The sequence below is a fragment of the Eurytemora carolleeae genome, unplaced genomic scaffold (assembly GCF_000591075.1).
Source record: "Eurytemora carolleeae unplaced genomic scaffold, Eaff_2.0 scaffold1028, whole genome shotgun sequence".
Taxonomy (NCBI): domain Eukaryota; kingdom Metazoa; phylum Arthropoda; class Copepoda; order Calanoida; family Temoridae; genus Eurytemora; species Eurytemora carolleeae.
In genome coordinates, this window is record NW_019397130.1 from 72,363 (window position 1) to 94,942 (window position 22,580).

Genomic DNA, 22,580 nt, shown 5'->3' on the forward strand with positions numbered 1-22,580 from the left:
AAACAATGTTACGGAAAAATGCAGGATTGAAGAAATGAAAATATTTTCGCACAAGCAAGGAAAGAAGGTATGATCAAATAGAAATTCAAATAAACATGAAAGGAAAAAAAAACATTAGCTAAGGATGGTTTAACCCCTTACATGTGTTGAATGATGTAGAACATATGTAGACAGATATAAACATTTTTAAGAGCAAAGTTATTGCGCATAAAAACGGCAGACCACATTTAGAAAATGTCAGGGCTAGGGATATTTTATGTCCATTGTTTCATGAAAATAGTTCCAACATTTCTAAAAGAAATGCCGCAAATTATTTCAAAGGTCAATGACGACTTTCAAATTTTTTTCTGAGTGTTCAGAACTTACACTTCTTAAAGAACATACCCTCCGGTGTTTAAAAGTTTTTAACTNCAATAATAATATGATTAGTAGTACACTAAACAATAATAAAAGGATTTGCAGTACACTAAACAATAATAATATGATTAGCAGTACATTAAACAATAATAAAAGGATTTTCAGTACATTAAACAATAATAATATGATTAGTAGTACACTAAACAATAATAAAAGGATTTGCAGTACACTAAACAATAATAATATGATTAGCAGTACATTAAACAATAATAAAAGGATTTTCAGTACATTAAACAATAATAATATGATTAGTAGTACACTAAACAATAATAAAAGGATTTGCAGTACACTAAACAATAATAATATGATTAGCAGTACATTAAACAATAATAAAAGGATTTTCAGTACATTAAACAATAATAATATGATTAGTAGTACACTAAACAATAATAAAAGGATTTGCAGTACACTAAACAATAATAATATGATTAGCAGTACATTAAACAATAATAAAAGGATTTTCAGTACATTAAACAATAATAATATGATTAGTAGTACACTAAACAATAATAAAAGGATTTGCAGTACACTAAACAATAATAATATGATTAGCAGTACATTAAACAATAATAAAAGGATTTTCAGTACATTAAACAATAATAATATGATTAGTAGTACACTAAACAATAATAAAAGGATTTGCAGTACACTAAACAATAATAAAAGGATTAGCAGTACACTAAACAATAAAAAAAGGATTTGCAGTACACTAAACAATAATAATAGGATCTTCAGTTTAAAGAAACAAAAACTTGGATTTCTAATTCATACTATATCAGTCAAATGTTTAAAGGGTACCGTTTTAAATCGGGCATTACCATCTTTGCATGGAGATTATAGGGTCACTTGAAACTAAGTTAACAGTCGGAAACAATGTTAAAAATTCTACCAAACCAAATGCACTGAGCAATGCAAACTACAGTTCAAACAAAAGTACAAAGAATTTATTGTTATTTAATCCAACATTTTATTAAACATTAAAACATTTGATTTCTAAAATTTAGAATTCCAAGATTTTGGTTGAAACTCTAGATTTTCTTGACTAGAGATTCCAATAGTAAATTTGAACAAGAATAATACTGAAGGATATATTTGGTGTATTTACTTTGAAACTTCTTAATTTATAAGAATTGATCTAATTGTAGAATTGATCTAATTGTAGAATTAATCGTTCAACTTGTTCTGAATGCAAGATCGAAAGAAAAAAATAATAACCCATTATTTAATGATTATTTGAGCTCCAGATTAATTAGTAAACCCTATAAGGAACAATCCACATCTATCAATTTTTCAGACGTACTTTCGGCATTCTTAAAAAGCCTTCCTAGCACCACTTTGAGCCGCGGTTTAAATTTAAGTCGCGGCTCAAATATGGTTTGTTCCAATTCAAATTGTATTCAATGTTTCAAGATTTGAGTTGGCGTTCAATTGAAACCGGTTTTTGGCGGATTTAAGACGCGGCTCAAATTCATTAAATTCGGACTCTGACCTCCAAAATTAAACTATGAACTTTTTTTATTTGCAAATCCATATCTTCACTTGTCAGACGCTCCCTCTCATTCATTAATAAATAAACTCCCAAGCTTTTTTTATAGCTAAGAATATACAACACTGAAAGAAAATAAATGTAGAAGAAAGAAATTAAAATGTAAATATAAATGCAATCTGAACATTAGATTGTGCATCCACGTACAAGATAAATAAAATAACGTAAAAGCAAAATATAGCCCAACTAAAAAAAATTGAAATAATACAGAAACTGATAATTTTACATGTAATTTACATAGTATCAGAGCAAACTTTTAGCTACATCCTACCAATACTTCTCTAAAATAAAAAATTACTTCATCCATTAGTCATAAAATATTTGTGAGCAAATGTAAAACAAAAATATATCCTTATTAATTTGATTAGCTATAAATACACATTTCTAAGAATGTTTGAACTTTAAATCCAATACAGTGATAAGCAGAAAACTTTGAAATAGAAAGATGACTTTAAAACTCAAGTGATGACTTTGAATAGTACAATTAACTTGGGTTGGAGGGACACAGCAATTGTGCAGTATAAGCAAAAGTGATTAAATAAGTGTCTAGTAAAGTTGGCTCCCTACTTCAGAGTTTTCTGGTTATCACTGTAGTTGAATTAGTTTTTGGTATAAAATTATCATTTTTATTATTCAGAGTTTTTAAAGAAAAAGCTAGATTCTCTTCCTTGTTAGACTAAGTCACCGAATGCTTTCAGATGATATCAAAAAACAGTTATTCCAAGAATAATTTCAGTTCCCTGCGTTGGTTCAGCCCCCCCCCCCTATCAAATTAGAGTTTTAGGGACGTCCTACACCCACACGGCAAGACTGACAATATTAAATCATGTGATGAGAGGTCTTATGATTCGTACCCTATTCGTATATTTTACTTAAAATTTTGGCTAGAACATGGTGAGCCCCCCCCCTTGACAAAATCCTGTATACGCCCCTGATCCAATAAATGTTTATGTTCTCAGTATAAATTAAGAAGGACAACTGCAGAGCAAATTGAAATAATACAATTGCAAGTGCAGTGCTTAACAATATCTAGATGCCATGGTAACTGACCTCGAGGAAACCGACCTAAAGGGTTTTCAAACAATTTATCCAGTAGTTTTAGAGAAAATATCGAGTAGTTTGAACTAACTACGATTTAACATTTTTTATCAATTCCACATTAAAACTACTGAGTGTCCCACGGAACATGACCTAGCTGGTCTGACTTGAGGGTCGTCTTTAATCTAAAAAATAATTTCCGGCATTCGTTCGTCAATCAATATAATACATGTGGGATTCTTGAATCAAATGTCACATAATTTCCTAGCCCTGGAAATTCCCAAAAGTGGTCTATCTTTTGTGGGCTTTTAATATTTCAGACCAAGGTGTTTAATTTTGTGATTACAAGTTTAAGAAATATAATTTTAAAATAAGGTTTACGAGTAAATGCCGCAATTTACTTTCTCAACTTCATACAACTCCACCTATCCAGCTTAACCCGTCCTCAGGGGCGGATACAGGGGGGGGCGTGGGGACATTCGCCACCCCCTGACAGATTCAGGGAGGGGCGTAGCCCCCCCTGAGATTTTAAATGTTCCAAATTTGATAAATCACATGTGTTTTTCAATTTCAAGCTATTTGATTATTTTTTATTTAATGGAAATATAATAATTAATATCTATTGAAAAATTGAATCATCAGAAGGACGAAAAAAATACTTTTCTAGCTTGTTCAAAATAAATATAACCAACGATGTAAGTATAGGACGACATTGTGTTTTGTTTTATTGGTGTTAATACACGGCACACTGCACATCTTGACTTTCTTTTCTTCAGTTTAATTTAAAAATCAACGACAAGTAATGTTATTGTTAACGATAAATTTAGAATTAGAGTTAAGCCATTTGCCTTGTAACAACATCGAATGCACTTGAGTATTGCTTTAATGTCGTCTTCCTATTCTACAGTTTTCTGGTTATCCTCTAGTATATACAGTAAAGCTTGCATACGGTACAGGAAACAAAGTAAATTGTACAATTTACATGTGTAAACAGCCCACAGTAAACTGTACAATCAACAATTTACATTGTACATGTACTGCACAATGTATATGTATTTGCCGCATACAATACAAATGATGAATTGTACGATGTACATGTATAAACTTCCCAGGGTACTGATAAAAATGTACAAAGTACAATGTTCATGTATTTGGTACAGTACAGTAAAAAATGTAACATATACTCTCAGACAAACTAGAATCAATGGAAATTTAATCCCCCGACAATTTTACATTCCTTTGTAAAATTAAATAAATTAAAATTAAAATATTAAATCGATTAAAAGGGGCAGGATTAAATGAAAATTGTTGCATACCAAAAACCAGCTTTTTATAAAGGAATGTACAATGTACATTGTACACGCATTCACTGAACACGGTATAGTGAACAATGTACATTCCTTTATAAAAAGCTGGTTTTTTGGTTTGCAACAATTTTCATTTAATTTCATTTTAAAAATAATAATAAAGAATAAAAATAATTTGTTTTTTTTTTACAAAAGGATGTCATTTATTCTCTGACAAATTAGAAGCAATGGAAATTTAAACCCCCGAGGGATTCAATGATAAACCCGAGGGCGCAGGTAAATGATACATTGTACGTTGCATTGCGCAAAATACATGCTCACATTAAATTTTTTAAATAAAATTTTTCAATTTTTTTTGACAGGAACTGGCAACCAATTCACTGAACAATTAAAGGGGATAGAATTACAATTGGTTTTCGATATGATGTAATACAATAAAGAAAGAAATTAAGCAATGCTACACCTACAGCTGATTTTCATATTGCTTTAAAAAATACAAGATTCATGAAATTGTACAGGGTTCCCCACAAAGGATGAGGCTTCGGAGACGACTTTTATACTTTCTTGTTATTTTCCTCAGCTCATTTGATAAATCCTTGAAGACTATTTTCAAATCCATATTTAACCTTCAAATCGACATTTTAGTCTTATCCTGTGTTGGTTGGTATTTAACTACCTGCCCCATGCTATTTAGCTTGAGTGTACAGTAGTTAACTACCTGCCCCATGCTATTTAGCTTGAGTGTACAGTAGTTAACTACCTGCCCCATGCTATTTAGCTTGAGTGTACAGACAGTTTACTGATAAAGGATGTAAGAGTATATTCTAAGTAATAATACAGTACAAACATCAAATATGCAGTAGGCTTTCGCAGTACGTTGGTCTATAGATGAAAACTTATTCAGTTGGTTTCTCTGCTAAAACTATATATACAAAACATATTCAGTTGGTTTCTCTGCTAAAACTATATATACAAAACTTATTCAGTTGGGTTCTCTGCTAAAACTATATACACAAAAACTTACTTATTTGGTGTATCTGTTAAAACCATAGATAGAACCTTATTCAATCTATCTTATCAGCTAAAACCATGAATAAAACCATATACACTTATTTTGTTTATATGAAAAACCATAGATGAACCTTTCTCAATGGGTCTATCTGAAAAAACATAATACCTTATTTATTTGGTATATTAGTTATAACCATTATACTTACTCAACTTACACATTAAAAACTTATCTGATAAAACCATAAGTAAAACATACTTAATCGGTCTTTCTATTAAAACCATAGAAAAACAAAACTTAAGTTAAATGTTGAAGTAGACTGGCAATAGTGCTCTTACATAATCGTAGAAGATAAGCAAAATTTTTATTTTTATTGCATAATCATTATGTTTTATATGTGCAATCTTCGGCATAATGAATTGGTAAATTGTAGGGGAATTTTAATCCAAAAAATTTACAAAAAAAAATATTTTACGTACAAAAAAAATATATAAACTTACCGAGTTGGTCCATCTGTTAGCACTTGGACCCCCAGGAAACCACTGCCAGGGCGCAAGCGCTGTCTATAAAAATATAATCTCAGATCACCATTTAGATCTAAGATTAAGTTGTTACCGAAAATGAAGCCTTTACTATCAAAAGTAAAAAACTAATGATATGTCGATTTTAAATTGCATATTAATAGGTCAGAAAATTTGATAAACAAAAATCAATCAAAAAATCTATTTGACTCAAACTTCGTTTTGGCTTTCTCATAACTCAGTTAATTTTCTGAAACTTCATTCTCTCTTTACATTTGGTTTATCACACACTCAATACACTTTCTAATTTTTGTTTTGGCTTTCTCATAACTCAGTTAATTTTCTGAAACTTCATTCTCTCTTTACATTTGGTTTATCACACACTCAATACACTTTCTAATTTTTGTTTTGGCTTTCTCATAACTCAGTTAATTTTCTGAAACTTCATTCTCTCTTTGCATTTGGTTTATCACACTCAATACACTTTCTAATCAAACTTAATTTCCTTAATCTAACGCTTGGATTACTTCATACCCCTTTCCAAATAAATATTCTTAAAACAACAAAGATTTGAACCGTTTCTTAAAAAACAATAATGCTCTATTATAATATGCTCTATACTGCCTTTAAGACCACGACCAGTAGTCAGTATATGATTTCCTCTATAAATTGTTAACGAGGATTAGGTCAGGCCTACTAAGGCACGGCAGGCTAAAGGAGGGCCCAAGCACTACGGCTAGTGTTATAGGGCAAATAACATTATCAATAATAGAGCAAATTATGTACAGTGGTAGGCAATTATTTCAATACAATGAAGACGACATTTGATTTAAATTTTGATTGAAATAATGCTGTTTAACAGCAAGGATACAAATAAACATAGAATAAAAGAGAAGCTATCAATTATTTTATTAGATTACTTGTAAACTTGTAATTCGAAAAAAGCTTGTTTACAATCAAATATTAAAAATATAGTCGTCTTTTTTGTATTGATATAATCGCCTACCACTGTATAAAGCAAACAGTTATAGAGCAAATTTCATAGCGTCCGTGTGAGGGGTGCTGAGAACCCTGAATTTGTTACCTGGATAGAGTTTGTTCCACTGGAATACCCCCTGAATTTGTTACCTGGATAGAGCTTGTTCTACTTGAATACCCTCTGAATGTGTTACCTGGATAGAGCTTGTTCTACTGGAATACCCCCTGAAGTTCTTCTCAAGCAGAGACCAGACTCTGGTCCCAGAACAGCATCCTGACCAGCCAGCATTCCCATATATCCGTTCTAGACAAAGGGTGGATATTTAAGACAGATGTACATAATTTTAAGTTAAAAACAATTTGTGACTGGTGACTGCAGTTTTTTTTAACCTTTTCTTTATCTGACATTCTCTTTCAGAAGCTAGCAGCTGCCCTCCCTTTATCCTCTTTCTAGAAGTTAGAAACTTTCCTTCCCTTTATCTGACAATCTCTCTTTCAGAAGCTAGCAGCTGCCCTCCCCTTTATTTTACAATCTCTTTTCATAAGCTAGCAGCTGCCCTCCCTTTATCCTCTTTCTAGAAGTTAGAAACTTTCCTTCCCTTTATCCGACATTCTCTTTCAGAAGCTAGCAGCTGCCCTCCTCTTTATCTTACAATCTCTTTCTAGAAGTTAGCTTCTGTCCTTCTCTTTATCTGACATTCTCTTTCAGAAGCTAGCAGCTGCCCTCCCTTTATCTGACATTTTCTTTCAGAAGCTAGCAACTGCCCTCCCTTTATCTGACATTTTCTTTCAGAAGCTAGCAGCTGCCCTCCCTTTAACTGACAATCTCTTTCAGAAACCTGCAATTGACCTTCCCTATCAGCTGACTCACCTTTGCCTGAACATATAACCCAGAGTGCTGGCAGCAAAGTCGACCATCCTCTGTAAACTTCCATTGTTGGGTGAGTGATCTTCTTGGATCATGCTTTCTTAGAGACAAGGTTACAAAATCATCCTGAAGCACACTAGGACCAGATATATCTAGGACTAGATATCTAGAGGCATCTGAGGGTTTCTTCGGATCCTGCAAAATATCATTAAAATATATTAAAATCACATACAATTAGATTTCATTTTGATGATTAATGCTGAGATGGCTTTAGTCATCATGATTATTATTGACGTCAAGATTGGTTAGAATTAATGGTTCAATTATTAATGATTTGATTTGTTTCTATATGGTTGGGTTTTTGTTGATTTTCATTTTTAGTTTGCTATGCCTAAATCATTATAATTAATCATTGATCAAACTATTTTTTTAACCTGGGGCGGAGATGACCCTTCATGCTGCAGCATCCCTGTGCTGGTCATCCTCCAGAGCTGGGAGCGCTTTGCCCCAGACTTTTTACTGAGAACCACCCTACTTCCTTCTGGAACATCAAGCACCAGCTCCTGACCACTATAAGAAACATTATTCAGGGGTATTATTTTTGAAATAAATTAACTCTCCATGTAACAATTTTTCTTAACAAATCTTTGGATCAATGGACAAAACATCAGAAAAAAAGTCTAACTTCTTCTTACCTCATTGACTCTTCCATCCCCCAAACTAAGTCGAAGGTTGCTGTAAATGCCAAGTAAATAAAGTTCTCATAAGTCAGCTCGCCTCCAGGTCCATCTATGTTCATATTATAGGTTGCAGAAGATGCTCCTTTAAAAAAACAAATCGGTCAAAAATAAAATATATTACTATGTTACTACATAGCTTAAAGGGACCCTCCAATTAAAGAGAGGCACACTGATTGCTGACTCACATTGGTACCCCATAAACCTTAAAATCTGATCTATAATGAAGAGTTTTTCATCTTAAAGTGTGTAATTTTGATAACTTCTCCATTGTTTCTCAAGCAATTTATTAAAACCAAGAACATAGATGTTAAATTCTTACAGCCCCTTTAACTGTTCCACCTCAAAGGGAAAACTTAACATTTCGGAACTATCATTCCCTGCAAATCAAGGCCAAGCCCCTTTTAAAAATAACTGCAGTTAATGTTGATTAATAACACAGGTTTAGTGAGAATCAAGATATCAAGGACTAGGCCAATGATTTAAGTCACAACCCCACTGCACAGTCTTATCAGAAAGAGGTTTAAAGAAGTTGTAATAAAAAACAGGTAAAAGAAAATTTACTTAAATACAAATTTTGCTCTTAGAAGTTTCAATTGAATCAGGGACCAGTTAATGTAATGATTTGTTTTTCCTGGAGCTGTAATAGATAAATGTGGTGGAAGAACCGGGGCATCTAGAGCATAAGGCACTGAAGAATGAGGCTTCACCATTGACAGCTGAAAGTGGTCATCTACTCCAGTCTGATGGAAGGTGATCGATACCTCTGATAAGTTGTCAATCCTATCAGATTATCTATCTGTTTATCTGGTTTGAAATTGAATATCCAGAACAAAATGCTTTTAACCATTTACAACTTCCTAATTGGAATGTTAGCAAATTTAACTTTACCAAGGATTCCCAAGACTAATTTTGCAAACAAACATCCCCAGTGCAGCATGGGATGTTTTTCAGGCAATATTTGTTGAGGGAATCCATAACTGAAAATTTCACCAAGAAGTAGCTGTACATAATTATATTGTCTTTTGAGATGAAAACGCACAATTTTTTACAAAAACTTTGCAGAGTTGGTTTTTCTTTTACTTCATTGTCCCAAGGGATGTTAAGTAATTTAACACCCCTATGTTGGGGGAATGATAGGTCAGTAAACTTGGTTAACAGACAGTATGATAATAACATTAACAATATTAGATCTGTGAATATTGATTTGATTAAAACAGTAATATTCCTGAATGGTGGGGGAAAGGACTCTGCAGAAGAGATGACAATACAGAATGTAGAATTACACAGACTGATCTCTATCCTCAGAAAATGTATGTGTCCCTAACATTGCTTTCATTCTTTTCAAAGTTTTAATATTTATCGACAATTTAGACAACATTAACAAGCCTAGAAAACAAAAAACTTTTTTTTTACTTTGTTTTGTTTTTATTAATACAAGATTTTTTTTTCACTGAAAAAACCATCATAAATAATAATTTGCAACTTTATTATCATTAAAAACAGAAAGGTTTAAGTTAATTTCTAAACAAACAGCAATATATTGTTGAACTAAATATTTAATTTACAAAATGCATTATATCTAAGTAAATCCCCTAAACTTAAGAAAGATGATTGCTTTTTACCAACAATAATAAATAATAAAGAAATTAGAAATTGTCAGGGTTTTCTCTACCTTAAAGTAGCATTTGTATCTTATCAACTTCTTGCTTATGGGAAATCATAAATTTATCTTTTACTTACAGGTTTCAAATTAAATTCTAATATATTCAAATATTCTATATAATAATACAAGACATTCATATATTTGGTCCCTCTGACTGGCCAAACAGCTGGACCAAATAAGCTGAATTTTTTTTTCCCAAGGTTAATGCCCCGCTTTACAGCTAGTATACATCAAAGTACAAAAGCTATGCAGGCATTTTGAATATGCATGTAGTGATGTAGTTTTTAGGTCGGTTATTCCCTACATTTTCTTTCAGGGTCAAAATATGATATAGTGTAAGAAGAGAAAATGTTTTCTAAATTCTAAACATTTGTTTTTCTTACACTTGAACCTGGCAGAAGATATAAGCAAAAAACATCCCAAAACATATTGTAACAATCGTTTTTAGATTGGGTTTTCCCTTTTTCAATAAAAACAAACTTTACCATAATATAGTTTTGAAATCTTGAAAATATTATTAAATTGCATACATAATATAATTATTTTAAAAATAATTTTAGTTTAAAAATCATTTTATAGTTCACAAAAAAGATCTCATCCACTAGCATTAAGAATGATGATAAAAGGAAAATATTTCAATAAATTTCTTTAATATCTTGGCCTCTTGTCAATAAATCATTTTGATATTTCTAAATTCAAACTCAGCAAATATATCAAGGGATACTGTACTCTCCATAAATAATTCCTTTTAAAGTTAGCATGCATTGTATACTCAAATAATTCCATAACTTTTACCAAACATTTTTGGGTCCTAATATTCCCTTATCATATAAAATATGTTATGCAATTGAATGTATAAGTTGGAATGAAGAGTAAGGGGTGAAACTGCTAAAAAGAGTATGCTTGGAGGAGAACAAATTTAACATTAGACATCATAGGGAAAGTTTTTCACCTTTTCAGATACTTAAAAGGCAAAAATATATTTTCTTCATCTAAAAACCATTTTAAAAAAAACTAAGAAAATTTACACCCCTGTTTTTCAACAATGGTGAATGGATTTGCATCTATTCCATTGAGCTGAAAGGATTTGTTGAGTGGAGGCATTGAGGAGGGGGAAGCTTGGGTACATTATGGATGATAAGTCGGATGGGGGAAGTAATAAAATTTAGATAAAATCATGAAAAATACAAAAAAAAAAAAAAAAATTTCATCCTAAAGTATAGATAATGTTCTCTCGCAATTTTTTTTCTTAAATTACACACAAAAAAAAAAAATATTTTTATAATATTTTGTAAAGGAGTGCTTCTATTCAAAAAATATTATTTCAGTGTCAGAAGTGTGTTACAGTGCAAAAACACCCTTTTTTATGAATAATACAAATATGGTTTGAATAAATTCCAGGTATTAAAATTCTATTCAGACATGCCTTGTCAGCTGTCAGATATGGTATTCTGCAACTATCCCTGTGGTGGGGGGATATTATACACCATTCCTTCTCGTTCCTCCAGATAACAGGGGAAAAATTCACCAACTCAATGTTAAGTCTCTAAATCCCTAACAATATTAATCTGATACTGTCTGAGGTCCATTAAAAAGATACATTTTTCTCTTTAAAATATTGATAATTTTTATAACTGAAAAATTGTAAAAAAACAATACATCAAAAATGTAGAAAATTGTTCCTTAGAGATTGGTTGAAGAGAATATAAACTTTGAGAAAACTTTTTTTTGCTTAGTTTTACAAAAAAAACCGTAAAAATTATAGAACAACTTCATTGTTCAAATGATGCTAACTTATTTCAATAAAAGTATAATTTAATAATAGATCTTTAAATGAACTGAAATGCGAAATAAGCGATTTTTGCAGCTTATTTTACAGCAATCCAATTTTTGCCATGAATTTTTGATTTTGTAATTTAGGGTCCACCCTATTTATAAATCTCTACATGTCATATCAATCTTTTGTGTTTTATTTTCCCCCCAGAAAACCTGTCAACTGAGCCATGGAAGAAATGGTTTTGTGTTTTCAAACTCAGGATTAGGATGACAGGAGGAGGGGGAAGTGGGAGGAGAGAGGAGGGGAAGAGAGGAGGAATGATAATAAATTATGAAAAGAAAAATTAGTTTCAATGAAAAATGAGACATAGTATTTTAGGATATCCACTAATCTTATTAATAACTTAATATCTGTCATCTTAAGCAAAAGGTATTAATTTATATTATTTTATTTGTAGATTTGTTATAGTGTGTGATTTTTTTGTCTCCAAAATTGCTTCAAAAATGTTAATGACTACTTTGAGAAATTTAAATTTGTAATTTTTTCCAAAACGTTTTAAAATTGAAACTTTTTTTAAGTTAGAGATTTTTTATAAAGTTTGCAGTTGCAAAAAAGGCTTTTCACCTTTTTATAGATAAAAAATGTCAGAATTTTTTTTTTGTATTTGTACAATTTTTTTTGTATTCGTACAAATTTGTTTGTATTTGTACAAAATCAAAATTTATCTTGTTGCAAGCTACAACAAAGAGTTGTATTGGTATGCCAAACAACTAGTCTGTGTCATGAATATAAGAAAAATAATATTAATTTTGTGCATCAATGAGCTACATATTACTGCATGTATAGCAATAGTTGTGCATTAACTGAAAGGCTTTTTTTAATGATCAATATGCAAACATTTCTTTTATTGCAATTAAAGGCATTTTTTATCAAATTTAGTAAAACTTTCCTAAAAGTTTTAGCGATTAAAAAGACTACTCTAAAATTGACCCAATTGTTAACTTAATTTTGTAGGAAAATCCATCCCATGGCTGACAATGTTAAATGGGTAGAGGGAGGGGAGCGGGAAAATCATAATTTCTCTTTCTAAAGTTTCTGAATTATGAATTCAGTTTTGAAGGTTTTGACAAGAGAAGGTTCAGAAGTTAGAATTTAGTCTACTAACTTTATCTTACCCACTTACAATTACTGGACAGGAATTAAGCAAAAACAAATCCTGACAAGGTTAAATTTTCATTTGATTATATAGTTTGATTATAAGTTTTCAAGGTAAGTTATGAACATAAGGTAAAAATGAAAAAAAAAATATCCTCCATTGCTCAAAAATGGGGAAAAATGTCAAATTGATCGAGGGGCCTTGTATTTCTTTAAAAAGGGACAGAAAGGTAGCAATATTCTTTTAGTGTCAAACCTTTTGCATTTTAATGTATGAACAGGCACTAACAAAGATTTAGCTGGACAATTCCCAAGGTTAACCCGGTCCCGGAAATTACACCGATAAAGAATACAATTTGTAATTTTCTTCAGCTCTGTTTTTATGCCTGTATATTCATTTAGGAAATATCAGATGTTTCTTATTTAATTCAACTTTTGAACTAAACAAGCAATGGTTTTCAATTATGGTCAGGTGAGCAATCTTTTTTAAATTTCAGGAAAGTTAGACCAAATTTGGTCAAAAATTATCTTAAATATCAAATAAAAATTATGTTTTTATGTTAATTATCACTAAACTTACCTTTAAAAAAATGCACACCTTTTGCTATATATGCAGTAAATTTTAGCGCATCATTGCGCAAATCTTATCATTATTATTATTATTATTATTATAGATATCAATAACAACAGAGACAACAGAAAATAATTTGTTGTCATAACAATATCTTTGATGTAGCATGCAATAAGACAAATTTTGAATTTGTAAAGATAAATATACCAGATATGTAGCCCTATTATTGTGTGCATATTGCTAACAGAAACCCTTTTTTCCAGTGCTTATGATCCATTCAATTTTGATGTGGATCCAGATCCAATTATTTTTATCCTAAAACTTGATGAACCATTCAGAAATGAGGACATTTTTATAATCTCTCTTTTTTCAAAAGTTCATTTAGGGTTTATGAGTAAAAAAGATTTTTTTTGCAGTTTTTGGTTGATATTTTACCCCTTGGATCCGGATCCATGGATCCGCATATTTTTGAGGATCCAGATCTGGATCCAGGCAGCCAAAATCCAGATCCTAAACACTGCTTTTCCCCCCCTGGTTTACTCATCAAGTTTTCCTCCCATGAGGTCCTTCAATACCCCCTGTAGAGTGTAGAGCACACTGAAGAGAATAAATCGTTCACCTCTAAAGTTTAATGTAATGGAACCAATATTTGAACAATCCAGGGTATAACTTTACTCCATCATTTAGCTCTGGATATATAGGACTGAACAAAAAATAAAAACTTAATTAAAAATCCAATACAATGAGACCATGATAGAAAAACACAGTTTGTGAAACCATGTTCAGTAAGTCAAACCCTATAAGTGACTTAGTTAGTGAAATCAAGTTAGTGATATTTGGAAACAAGGTTAGTGAAACTCAGTTAGTAAAACCAAGTTAGTGAAGGGAGGTAAGTAAAACCAAGTTTGATGATCAGCAACTACATTCATAGAATTGTTATTATAAACAACTGTAAAGAACAAATAAAGTGTAATTTCAAAGGACCCTTCATGCAAAGATTGCAATGCCAGATTTACAACAGTACCCTTAAAAGCTTTTTCTGATCAAGTATGAATTTTATATCAATGTTCTGTTTCTTTAAAGAGTTAATTTCCATTAGCAGTTTCTCTGCGAAAGTGACTTGCGCATTCCTAGTTTATAGGAAGCCGTGGAGAAACTCACAGAAATAAACAATTCAGAAGAACAATGGTTTCTTCCTCATTTTTTATCATATTTAGATTTCAAGGGTACTATTGTAAATCGGACATTTCCATACTTAAATTACGCTAATGTAACATTAAAAATAAGTTCTTCTTACTCCCAGAAGGTTTGTGATCAATTCAATTAACTCAGACTGTCAAGTAATAATTATTAATGAGTCTATATACAAACAAACAATATTGTATGTTCTTAATTGTAATTTTTGCTCTGTCTGTCTGTCTGTGTCTGTCTGTCTGTGTTTGTCTGTCTGTCTGTGTTTGTCTGTCTGTCTGTCTGCCTGTCTGTCTGTCTTTCTGTCTGTCTGTCTGTCTTTCTGTCTGTCTGTCTGTCTGTCTGTCTGTCAGTCTGTCCGTCTATCTATCTATCTATCTATCTATCTATCTATCTATCTATCTATCTATCTATCTATCTATCTATCTATCTATCTATCTATCTATCTATCTATCTATCTATCTATCTATCTATCTATCTATATATCTATCTATCTATCTATCTATCTTTTTATCTATCTATCTATCTATCTTTATAATCAAAATCATTTAATATATAATTTATATCATCATAATCATACCCTTACTATTATCATCATTCATTATTATTATTAATATTATCATCATTATTATCAATGTTATCATCATTATTATTAATGTTATCCTAGTTTTCATTATTATATCATCATCATCATCCTTATTATGATGAATTCTAGAATGTTTGAATGAAAGATTCCCTGAATATCTCTGAGAGAAAGCTGAAATGAATCAACCTTCTCTATAATGATTCCCCCGGACCACTGGCACTCTGCAAAATTATTAATTAATAAAATCCTGCAAACTTGGAAACTTAAAAGGACCTAGTTCAGATGAATAAAAGTGTGGTAGGGAGAAGGGAATTCAAATATTTACATTTTACAAGAAAACGTTAAAGGGAGTGTAAGCGTAATTTCAAGTGACCCTCCGTGCAAAGATGGCAATACCCGATTTACAACGATACCCTTGAAACCTTTCTCCGATTTTTCTATGTTTAAACGTGTTGATTTCTGATCATTTCTATATGTTTTCCTGCTGTAGAAATGCGCAAGTCACTTTTGTAGAGAAAAAATGTATTGAAAATAATCAGTATTCAAAATGATAAACCTTGATATCTAATTTATACTTGATCAGACAAAGCTTTGAAGGGTTCCACTACCATTGGGAATCTTTGCATAGAGGGTCACTTGAAATTAAGCTTTCAATCCTTTTAAATATTGATCTGAAGGGGTAATGTTGTGAATCATTGATGTACAATGTACAATGAACAATGACCAATGTACAATGTGCAGTGTACAGTGTATAGTGTACAGTTCAGTGTAACTATAAGAGTGCAAGAGTACAGTTTGAGGTGTACACCATACAAAGTACACATAATTATATTCATAACAACAAAGTCTTCAACTTAAAGCTTGGAAAGAAATAACAATTACAAAACTAAAAATAGAAGTCTAATATTTTATCACGAAATCCTGGAGTTATTTCCTTTGTTAACAGACAGGATCCCGGAAGATAAATTCCTTGTTATTTTCTCCAATTCTTCAAATAATATTCTATTTGGACTTCCGGAAATTTTATAGAGCGACAAGAGGATGGTTGAACTATGCACGGCTAGTTTATTAAATTTTACTTCAGTGTAGTTTAGGAATCTCATTGGCTGAAAAAAAATCTGTTGTTTGATACAGTTGTTGTTAAACATTGTTTAAAATTTACGTTTGATGGATATTTTTGGTTTGAACACTAATGTAATTTGTTTCTTTTCCTGGGAAAACCTAATCCCAATGGGACTAATAGAGTCCGTTCACAAATTCACAATTCAGGTAAGATTGATGCAAACTGAGTACAATTCAAGTTCAACAAATATATTTTATTTACAGAAACAAATTCAGAAAGGAATAGGACACTGAATTAAAATAGTAAGAAAGAAATAGGACACTGAATTAAAATATTAAGAAAGGAATAGGACACTGAATTAAAAAATTAAGAAAGGAATAGGACACTGAATTATAATAGCAAGAAAGAAATTGGAAGAACTTATTAAACTTTCTTCAGTTTGTAAAATATTGTGAAGTAAACAAGGTTATGTTTTCTTTACAATTTCTTTTTCTGCAGGGGTAATAAATGATTTTCAAAAAAAAGGGGGGGGGAGAGGGAGAAGATTTTTTGAGAAAATGAGAAAATATATACACCCCTACTTTTCTGTGTTGTCGAGATAATTTGTATTCTGTTCACTCTTTTCATAAGATTTCAGTTATTTAGAACAAGATTCTTTTAACACAATGTTTGAACATAATGTTCAGTTTTCTCTTAGTAAATATAAACTTTAATGACACATCTAGTATTTTGGTCTTACTTGATGTATTGAGTATAAGACCCCTGTACCTGTATGAAATATACTCTATTACCCCTGTACCTGTAAAAATTGTAACCTATGACCCCTGTACCTCTTGGAAATGTACGCTATGACTTGTACATGTAAGATATATACTCTTAGACTCTAGTACCTGTAATAAATAAACCCTATGACCCCTGTACCTATAAGAAATGTACTCTGTGACCCCTGTACCTGTAAGAAATGTACTCTGTGCTGCAGGATCCTTGAAGGAGGTTGCAAACTGTAGCTGGGATAGGAGAAGCATGTGAGGGGACTGGTTGTAGATCTGGAATCTGAAATATCAATGGGGTAAAGGCTCATCCAACCTAATGGTTTTCTGACCTCAGGAATTTCCGACCTAAAATTGTATTAGATCTTAAAATAAGTTAGGTAGGATAAAAAGGTTAGGTGAGGTTGGATGGATGAGGGTTAGATGAACCTATAATGGGGAGTCAAATTAAATCTGCAATCACCCAAAACTTTTTATAAACTACTCGATAAATAGTTTGGATACTATCTAGGTCAGGTTACTCTAGGTCAGTTTTCAATGCATCATCAAATTTGATTATTTTGAAGAATATTTTGAGGATAAATATTTTAAAAACCAGGGAGTGAAAAATTTCTTCTCAAGACATTTTCCCTTCTGCCTTCTTACAAGCAGGCTGACAATATTTCAGAAAATGAGAGAAATTCTATTCACTGGAATTTTAGCTATTCACCCTAGAATTACATAAATCTTTACCTAGGAGATATAGTAACTATATTTGTATCCCTATACCTTCCTCTGCCCTGTCTCACGTCAATACCTGCAAACAAATAAGATTTTCTTCCATTTTATCAAATAAGATGTTTTTCAAGATAATGTTGTACTCACTGAGCTGCAAAATTATATTTTTAATCACATCAAAGCATTAGAATATTTTGAACATTATGAACACATTTACATCATGATAAGATTTAGATAGTTTCTTAAAAAAATCAAAATTTAGATTTTGAAAAATTATACTGACTAAGTAATTAAGATCTTGTATGAAGACCAAAAAAAAAATCTAAATAAGAAAACACCAAATTCAAGAAATGTACTGATATTTAACGTAATGATTCCTTTTGGTAGATCTAATTTTTCATAAAAATATATATTTCTGAAAATGTTAGATATCTAAAGTGCAATGACAATAGTGTTTTTCAAAACTTTGTTCTAAGTACCGTCTTTATATCTCATAAAAAGTTTTAGTTTACTTACCAACAATATAAACCCATTCGGGTCGCTTGTCAGGAGGGTCAACTCTTAACCTTCGAACTGAAGCCGCAGACTTCAACAAGAACATTAGAAACTTAAACTTTACAAGTAAATGGAAAAAATGTCTGGCAGAAACAAATTAAATAAGTGACATTTTTAGAATAGACAAAATGTTGAAATATTTCCAACTCGACTAATATTACAAGGAAAAATTGAAAAAGTTTTTATTTACTTATTGGATTTATGAACCAACTTTCTTTACTGGAGTGGATACCCTACATTAGTTTTAATACTGTTGTAGAAACTTGTAAACATAGAGTTATGTTTTTGTTCAGCTTCCAAGATAAGTTTGAGAAGTCTGGCAAATTAATTATAAACAGTTGCTGAATTTATTGGATAACAAGACCACCTACACCCCTTTTCCAGCTCTTGAATCTGTCATTTTTCTTGAGTAAATCATATTTCGCGGACTTTTCTGCTTAAGTTTGCGCATTTTAAAAATAACAAAGATCAACTCTATGTTCCAGGTAACATTTGTTAGTTTTTTATCATTTACAAACATTCCCTGGTCTCAAAAGCCTAACTTTGTATTATTCTAGACTGTAGAAAGCAAAACTTACTGATTTCAAGTTTCCATGAAAAATATAGATAAAGAAAAGGAAAAAGATAGGGTGTGGTTTCAAATTGATGATTTAATCAACATTTCACCTAATGGTTGAAACACGAAACTCTAAGTCTGAACAATAACAAATACATAAAACACTTTTCCCATTTTATAAGTTCACAACAAAGAAATATATTCTTTTATCTTTCCTTTTCTTTCATGCCACTAAATCTTAGATAAAGAATTTCTGAATCTTCTTAAAATTACATAAGTTAACTAGAAATAAATAAACAGGAAAAAGTTAAATGTATTATTTTTACTTTATTTTTAAAGCAGAAAAGAACAAAATTTTTATGAAAAGCCCTATTGTTCTATGTAGAAAATGTTTTTTTTTTCCATTTGTGGTTTTTCTTTAACCGTTATTCAGGATTCAACAACTTTTGAGATAGAAAAAGGAGAATAGCTACCCTGAATTTCTGGTTAGATAAGGATTGAGATAGCGGACTGTTATTGATCAGACATACAGCTTATTAAATGAAGGGGGGGGGGGGGTTGACATTTAAAACAACAGTTTCTCTATTAAATTATTAATTAAAAGTATTAATAATTTAAAAATAGTAAGCACATTCAGAATCCAAAAAATTGTTCTGAAGTAATAAAACTCAACTAGTCCAGGAAAGAATAAAATTTCAAGAAAGTTTTTATCCTTTTCTTCTTTAGAAAAGAACCAATTTCTTCTGCAGAGATTTGGCTTGTGATTTCATTATAAATTGAGCCTTAACTCTGGAAATCGAACACATGAAATAAATTATGAAACTTGTCAAATCATGGTTGTTAAAAAGAGTTGAAAAGAACAGAGATATTTTCTATTAATATTCTTTACAATGAAAGGAAACAATGGACTTACTCTTAACATGAAAAGAGGCTATAAATATTTTCAACAACTATATTTGGTGTGAATGAGTATTTTTTTCTGGACTATTTTTTACTAGAAACTAAACAATGGTGTTAATTTAAACTAGTGTTTTCATTTTCATCTGGATTCTGGAAATTGTTATGGAGTATAGATGGGCAACGTTTTTGTAAACGAAAGCATTATTCAAGAACAAACTAAATTTTTCGAGAACAACTTGAATCGTAAAGAGAAATAAAAACAATTATCATTAAAATAGATGGAAATTAAACAATAATTTGGGAAACAAACAAAAAAATTTTTTTGAACAAGGGAAAAAAATTTACAAAATGGTGGTACATAAACGATGAACAATGTAAACGAATAAAAGCCAAGCATGCCCATTTCTATTATGGTGTTTATTCTTGTGATGATAAATGCTCAAACTCATAAAAAAAATTTATTATGCCGAATGTAGCACCAAGGGGAATTATTTTGGGTAAAAAAATTGTCTCTGGTTACTTTATTGAGTTGGATCCAAATCCAAACAAAATCAAGAATTTGCAGAGGAACCTTTTTACTCCCATTAAAAAGTTTTGGACTCAAAAGACAAAGAAGCAAAGTTTTTGAACAGTTTGAACAGAATAGCTGAATAAGCAATCTACTAATGGAAAAGATAGGGAGATTGGAGAATAATTTAGCCATCTTTTCAAAACTTGAATACAAAGGGCTTTAGTTATGTCCCAAAAACCACTAAAACAATAAACATGTAATTTCTTTAAAATCTCCATATGTGCAGCGAATTAAATATTTACAAAATAAAGAATGAAAGACTCAACTATATTAAAAAAGAATTCAACAAGATAGGTTTAAAATATTTAACAATGCTAAGCTTGCATCCCTGGCATTTGCATTTACAAAGATTAGGAAGGAAAAGGAAATTCTTTAGAAACTTCTTCATTGTTGTTTTTACTGATTCAATCCCGCAGATGTTGCAAAATTTCTAAACTTCTCATATTTCTGCTGCTTTGCTGTTTCTTGTCAATCCACTTTTAGAATTCAGTATATTTTAGAGAGATAAATGTTTTTTTTAATCCTGGTGCCCCCCCCNGGATTCAAAAATCCCGCCTCCTCCTCAGAATTAAGTCCATTTCCACCTGATCACATAAATGAGGTAATTCTGAACAATGAGACACTAGGTTTGAATATTGATTATATTTTCTTGAAGGTTTCTTTTATCATATTTATTACTCTTTTGTAGTCAAATACTCCAGAATAATATATCATATTCCCTTAGGGAAAGATATTCCAATTATCTCAATACCACACATACATTTACATGTATATTCAATCAGTGCTAAAACATGGACTTGCAGGCATTGTAGAGGTAAACTATCATTATCATCAAAAGACAAAAAATCTAACCAAATAAAGATTTTAGGGACTTTTTAAAAGAATCATAAATTTCATCAGTAAAATAGATATGCAAGTTTCTGCTCGCTCAGTATTCAGTGAAGCTAGAAATGACCTTTGGAAAAATCATCTTGTTAAAAGTAATTTCGTAAGTTTCTTAGAACAATTAAACAAGTAGAAGTGAGTAGTAAAAACCATACGAAAAGTTTGAATGTAGGATAATAGTTTAACGCTTCCATTCCTTTTTTTTTTAGACAATTACTGGATTTTTGTTGGAAAAGATTAACATAAAGTCATGAACTACATCAGATATATATTACAAGTCAATGGTAAGGAAAGTTTTAAAGAGTTTTCTTCCTTGAAAGTTTTCTACAGAATTATCTTCCAAGAGGAAACATAGTTGTATGTATTAGGATTCTTCTCAGAATTCAAACAACTTTTTAAGATTTCAGAAGGAAAAATAAACATTGTTCTCCTAATCTTATTTTAGAGTTATAATTGTATTTGTTATGCTGGAGTTGTATTATTTTGTCTATTTAAAATGTTAACACAATTTCTTAAAACTGTTTTCCATCTACTTTTCTCAAAAATATTAAAAGTACTAATTTAAAAAAAATTGTCAACTCTATATAGTTCCCAAAATTTAAGTAAACAAAATGCTATTTACTTTGAAAAATTTTAACTTTTTAAATAAAAAAAAATTATTTCTGTTAGATTCAAAATGAGTGAAAGAAAGACAAACTTTTAGATTATTGTAAAGCCTTTTCAAAAATACAAAAAGAAACATGACTTTGTAAATGAAAATCAAAGATTTTGTCTGACACATATCTTATCAATAATCATACTTCTCCCAAAGATTTCTGGCGCCAAGATATCAAATTAAAGAATAGTATGAATCAGAAATATGTGTCAAAATGTATTTTTCCCTTGTCTACAAGGGATTAGAATGCTTAGATCTAAAAGAGAAGAACAGAAAACAGATGTGTGACCATATAAAAAATCTCAATCCAGAGTTCAGAAAAAAATCAGACGTAAGAGTATACAGAGTTCAGAAAAAAAGAAAGTAAGATACTCAGCAATTTCAAATTCATGGCTCAGAAAAAAAGCAAGATCATTTAAAATTAGTTCTTACTTGTAACACGGCAAACTACAAGGACATCCAACAAAATTCATTCTTTTTATTTTCAAAATTAGCCATTTTCAAAATTAGCCGAAGTATGATTGAAGGATGGACCAAAAAG

General features: G+C 30.8%; 1 protein-coding gene across 1 annotated transcript in view; it reads right to left on the reverse strand.

The window, feature by feature from the left end:
* The window catches only part of LOC111712180 (vacuolar protein sorting-associated protein 13D), a 119,976-nt gene that overhangs the window by 18,287 nt on the left and 79,109 nt on the right, over positions 1-22,580 (reverse strand). The window contains exons 92-103 of the mRNA XM_023486726.1: positions 18,434-18,503; positions 17,933-17,996; positions 17,383-17,483; positions 15,518-15,588; positions 9,650-9,744; positions 9,056-9,204; positions 8,380-8,506; positions 8,119-8,254; positions 7,688-7,879; positions 7,011-7,120; positions 5,818-5,880; positions 1,120-1,126 (exon numbers count right to left, since the gene is read on the reverse strand). Of these exons, the coding sequence (XP_023342494.1) occupies positions 1,120-1,126; positions 5,818-5,880; positions 7,011-7,120; positions 7,688-7,879; positions 8,119-8,254; positions 8,380-8,506; positions 9,056-9,204; positions 9,650-9,744; positions 15,518-15,588; positions 17,383-17,483; positions 17,933-17,996; positions 18,434-18,503 (1,185 nt within the window). The remainder of the gene's footprint in view (positions 1-1,119; positions 1,127-5,817; positions 5,881-7,010; positions 7,121-7,687; positions 7,880-8,118; positions 8,255-8,379; positions 8,507-9,055; positions 9,205-9,649; positions 9,745-15,517; positions 15,589-17,382; positions 17,484-17,932; positions 17,997-18,433; positions 18,504-22,580) is intronic.